Raw genomic sequence first — 5,231 nt, 5'->3', positions numbered from 1 at the left:
TTCGGCTTGATACTACTTTTTGGGACACCCAGTATACTAGCAGTTACAGTATTTTTCCCATTAATCAATTATGTATAAATCAAAGTTACTACTAAGGATAAGCATTAATATAAATTTAATAAATAATTCAGACTAGCCTTCGTAACTCCTGGTACCTATACAATAGTGTTCTGGTTCACACAACAGTTATACTTTCTCACGAATATACGCATTGCAAAAATAAACATGGCGTTGATGGTTTATCAAAAGGTTTTAGAAGAAAAAATCACTGAGAATGGTAAGTCAAGTATTTTAACTGATTTCTGTAGCCGGTCTGAGTATCATACTAAATATATGATACTAAATTCCCTGCATGATTGAATCAAAAATAAAGTAACCCAACATTATTAAATTGGTTGCAAATGCCCTGAACCATAAATCACTTACAAGTTCACTTATCAAGTCACCCAGTATTTGTTTATCTACAACGAGTGAGCTTTTTACCTGCATCTCACCTGATGGAAAGTGATGATGAGGCTGAAGGTAGCTTCACACTGAATCCTCAAGCAAAGAGGAACTTTCTTAGGGCTTTTTTAACTCCTGACTGCTGAAACTTAGCAATGTTGTTTATTTTGACGCCATAGGAACTCCTTTCTGGTGCTTGCTACTTGGTGGTGCTGGTTACTTGATTTTGCTTTACAGATGAAGAGATATTCTTCAAACCATTTGAAGAGACATTTACCATTTTGATATTTTCCATGGTCTTTGGGATGATTTACCCCAGCGACAGAATGAAGAACTGGCAGATCTTGGGTTTTTGTAAGTTTTAGTTATTTAAAATGTATTTGTATCTAAATCCTGTGTTACTGAGTCCCGCAAAACTGAATTTCCTGTGGAAAGGGCCTTTACATGTACTTGACCTTACACCCATTTTGTTACAGTTGGTTTTATCATCTTAATGGTACCCGTATATTCATGTATCTTTTACGATTTACACTTGGCGTATTTAGAAAGAGACTTGGACACACTATTCCGCCACCTTATAGTCATAGGTCCTTTTTCGGCACTATATCTGAAGGTAAGTAGACCAGGGAATGTTGTATTGAGATTACGTGTTATTGATTTCTTTATTTATTATTGTGAATAAGTTTTTTTTATTCAGTTACTAGTATACTTGCTTCTGTGTTAGATTTGGCTTGACACTATCGTGGTCTCCATACAATAAAATTCAAAGCATTCACAACGTTAAATAAACACACGTGACGTGACAGAAGAGACACGGGCAACCCGTAACCCACAATGCCGTCAAGGCATTTGCCTGGGCCACGATGCAGGGGACATCTTTAAAAAACCCCACAGGTGGGGCCTGGCAGGGCGTTTGCCCGGGCCCACACTTTGGAGGGCCGCTTTCGATACTTCTCCTATCAGCAGAGCTGACTGAGCAGCGGCATGGAGCAGAGCGTAACCCGCTATAGCGGGCCAGGGGTCCTGTTGTACCAGGACCACGAGGAGAAAACTTCTTTAAAAAACAACTGGAGGAGGGGATTTGAGGTTCCCTCGAAACCAGAGAGCCTCGCTCGTGATCGAGCCTCTAACCTGAGGATGAGCTGCGGACGAATGTCCAACTAGGACTCCGTTTCTTTGGGCTCTGGTGGAAACCGTCGGGTTTTAGTGGGTAGGCGGGGAGAGTCCCACATAACCCCATCCCCATCAACCAGTGGATGCGCAAAGCATTTCCCGACGTAAAAAAGGGGTGTAGGTTAAATCCTCCCTTTTGTCTTGGACTTAGTCAGGGCCGAGTCCTGCAATATGTAGACTATCTAAAATAATAATCAAGAATTGACCAGAAATTTTGTTTCAGTGGGTGTATATGTACTACTACCGACAAAAGAGCAAATATTTGATAGAGGAGATGAATAGATATTTAGCAAATTTGAACTCCAAACCGATAACACACAAGCGCATCGCTATGAAGTGGCTCACCAGATCTATATTTTTGGAAAAGAGCTGGGCGTATTGCTTAATAGTCGGTAGTTTCTCATTCCCAGTGTTGGCTATCTGCAAAATGACGTACAGTACCTTATTTGATGACGAACCTCGTCGGTATTTCATACATGAATTCCGATCGCCCCAAGGTCCAGGAATGAACTACGAATTCCCATTCTTCGAAGTGATGTTTGTTAACACGTGTATAGCCAGTTGCATGTACTTTTTGAACTTTTCTGGTTACGATGGATTTTTTGTTCAGCTTATTCTGCATACATGCATGAGGATGGCTATTTGTGGGGAAGCCGTGAAGGATTCCTTTAAAATTGATGATAAGGCAATGAGAAGAAGCGCTCTTCATAAAGTTATTGTTGAGCATATTGCTATTTGCCAGTAAGTCTATAATACTTTTAAAGAATCCATTTAAAACCTACATAAACAACAGTTAGGATGTGTATTTGAACTGCAAAGTTCAGTTTTATTTGTCAACGACAACAATTTATTCAAAAGTGAAAAGATTTAGTGAAAGAAAACTTTTACCCGAACTTGAAGGGAATTTTTATTAAAATTCGTTCGTCCGTTTTAACCAAATGACGTCCACAGCTGGACAAAGACCTCGGACAGAAGGATTTCCACAGCAACAACCGGTCCTGAGCTACCCGCATTCAGGTACTTTCCTTCACCAGATCGTCGGTCCACCTAGTGGGAGGCATGGTCCACACTACATTTAAATTTTTCGGCTCGTGGTCGCCACTTGAGAACTTTTCTGCCCTAGCGGTGATTCTACGTGTTATGGTCCCCATCCCCTGCTAGCTTGGCAATGTTGCGGGAATTATGTGGGTTACTTTGACCTCATTTCTGATTTGATCACATAGGAAACTCCGAGCTTAGCACATTCATTGGGTGTGACCTAAAGCCCTCTTATGAGACCTATAAGAGTAGTAAGCAACCACGTGTCTGGACCGTACTTCATCACACTATTCACTTTTTCTTCTTGAGACACTGCCACCAGCAGAGTTGGATTCGACGACTGCCATCTTTCTCGAAGTTTGACCTATAGATAGTGCTATCCACGAAGACGCGCCCCACTTTTCGTCCTAATCGTTTATAGTTTATGTAAGCATGCTTCCGCTAATGTTTGAGTTTTATCGGTACATGATAAATCCATGAGTCCACCTGCACACTACAATAACTCGCGACTGACGCTAGGATCTTTCCCGCACTTTCCTCGACCAAAAATTGGTGGGGCGCGTCTTCGTGGGTGGCACTATTTATAACTAACAGTAGGCTGAGTGTGAGTTTACATAGTGAGCGCGTTTAAAAGATGTATGAAAATTTTAGTTTTTGAACGTTTCCCGCTAGGGGCGCTGTACAATCCGTCATACATTTAATGTCAGTTTTTGACGCGCTCACTAGTGAACGCGTTTGATGTAAACTCACACTAGGCCCTCAGGACTGTGTCCCAGGTACACCATAATCACCAACAACACGGTAATACTAATTACCGTGCCAACAACTTTGAGCGTAGTCTCCATCCTTCAGATGAGTAGGTAATAAGACGAACATCGGACTTGATTTTTGTTATTGTAACTTTTTAACTTATTACATCTTTTCTTTCAGCTTTATGGACAACGTAAACTACATATTTGTACAGTGGATGAGTCTTTTGTCTATTGCATTGACAATACACATATGTATATGTATTTTTCATTTGTCAGAGGTAAGAAACTATTATAATATCACTAAAATGTTGGCATAATTATATTATAATAATATCACTAAACGGTAACTAAGAATAAAGAATTGTATTTAAAAATAGAATTACCGTGTTTCCAGGGAACTTATCAGGACATGGAGTTTATGTTTGCGTTTACTGCCGCTTCGATATACCTGTGCATGATTACAACATGCGGTGGACTTGTTGAAGAGGAGGTAAATTACTGATATTATTATTGAGAATCTATATATATATAAAAGAAAGTCGTGTTAGTTACTCTACTTATAACTCAAGAACGGCTGAACCGATTTAGCTGAAAATTGTCAGGGAGGTAGTTTAGAGCCAGGAGAAGGACATAGGATACTTTTTATCCCGTTCGAAATTAAAAAAAGTCTGCTTATTTATTGCTATTAAGGCGGAACAAAGTTCGCCGGGTCAGCTAGTATAATATTAAACTAAAGTGTAAGGTCCAAAGTTATGCGCTTAAGCTGATGGTTCGTTTTGTATAATATTACAAAATAACATTTCCTTCTTAATATTGTGTCACGAAACTTATTGAAGTTTCGTGACACATTATTTCGAAGAATTATTAAGATTACAAAAATCATTCTCACAATCAAACAATCACATTTTAGAATTTTCTTTATTTTATTTATCAACCTACAGTAGTCTGTCCATGGACTAGTAGCAATAAAATATGATTTTTTCTCAACTATGAAGTTGAAGACAAAGGTTAGTCACAAATATTGTTTGTACTCGTCGTTGTGCTTATTTGGTTTATAATTGTACAATACGTAAACGATATCAATATTATCATATACATAAATACATATTACTCCTCATATTTGGGATATAATGTACCCTGAATAAAACCTATGAATAAAGAATTAAAAACTAAAACTCCCTGGCAAGTGTGTTTATTTTTGTTTGCAGTCAGAAAATTTAGCAGATGCTTTCTACCAAAGCGGCTGGGAACGAGTGTTAGACACCCACTGCAACTATCTACTGGTGTTCATGATAGCCAGAGCACAGAAGACTTTTAGAGTCCGCACCTTATTCCACGTACATGTCAACCACAAGCTTCTTATTGCTGTAAGTAATCTTTACCTATTAATTATTAGTAAAAGTCTGGCTTTTTGTCAGTTTCCAAAATCAATTTGGATGAATTTTGGTAAAGTTTGGTCACCGATCTAATGTCTTTATTTAAAAAGATACAGTTAGATATTCATACTAATATAATTGTATTCTCGTTTTTCAGATCGTCAAAATGGCGTATACGCTACTAACTTTTCTAAAACAAACATAAATCATTCAATTTTATATCACCTACACTATGATATTATGTACCTAATATTATCACATGCATTTTTCGCAAAAAAATATGTATGAATACATTTAAGACACATTATGTTTACCTTTACTCTGATTCAATTACTTTAATAATTTTGTCAATTTTCATAAGTTTGTTAAATAAAAGTTTTTTATGTTCAATATTTTTACTTGTAACTGAGTTGTGTTCACTTCTACTAACACGTAGATTTTGTCTAGC

The 5,231-nt window shown here is 37.8% G+C and overlaps 1 protein-coding gene across 1 annotated transcript; it reads left to right on the top strand.

Annotated features, from left to right (window-relative positions):
* The first annotated feature begins 225 nt into the window (after window positions 1-225).
* Window positions 226-5,003, top strand: LOC135084677 (uncharacterized). The gene is made up of 8 exons (XM_063979451.1): window positions 226-277; window positions 682-798; window positions 921-1,057; window positions 1,841-2,358; window positions 3,586-3,685; window positions 3,802-3,897; window positions 4,616-4,774; window positions 4,941-5,003. The coding sequence occupies exons 1-8, from the start codon at window positions 226-228 to the stop codon at window positions 4,986-4,988; spliced, it is 1,227 nt and encodes a 408-aa protein (XP_063835521.1). The 3' UTR covers window positions 4,989-5,003.
* The last annotated feature ends 228 nt before the right edge of the window (window positions 5,004-5,231 follow it).

Source organism: Ostrinia nubilalis, chromosome 26 (genome assembly GCF_963855985.1).
Source record: "Ostrinia nubilalis chromosome 26, ilOstNubi1.1, whole genome shotgun sequence".
Lineage (NCBI taxonomy): Eukaryota > Metazoa > Arthropoda > Insecta > Lepidoptera > Crambidae > Ostrinia > Ostrinia nubilalis.
This window is presented reverse-complemented; position numbering and strand designations above follow the sequence as displayed.

Coding starts and splice junctions, on each gene's coding strand:
- LOC135084677 (XM_063979451.1), top strand. CDS start 226: ATGGCGTTGATGGTTTATCAAAAGGTTTTAGAAGAAAAAATCACTGAG. Junction 799..920: donor CTGGCAGATCTTGGGTTTTT/GTAAGTTTTAGT, acceptor ATTTTGTTACAG/TTGGTTTTATCATCTTAATG. Junction 3,686..3,801: donor GTATTTTTCATTTGTCAGAG/GTAAGAAACTAT, acceptor CCGTGTTTCCAG/GGAACTTATCAGGACATGGA.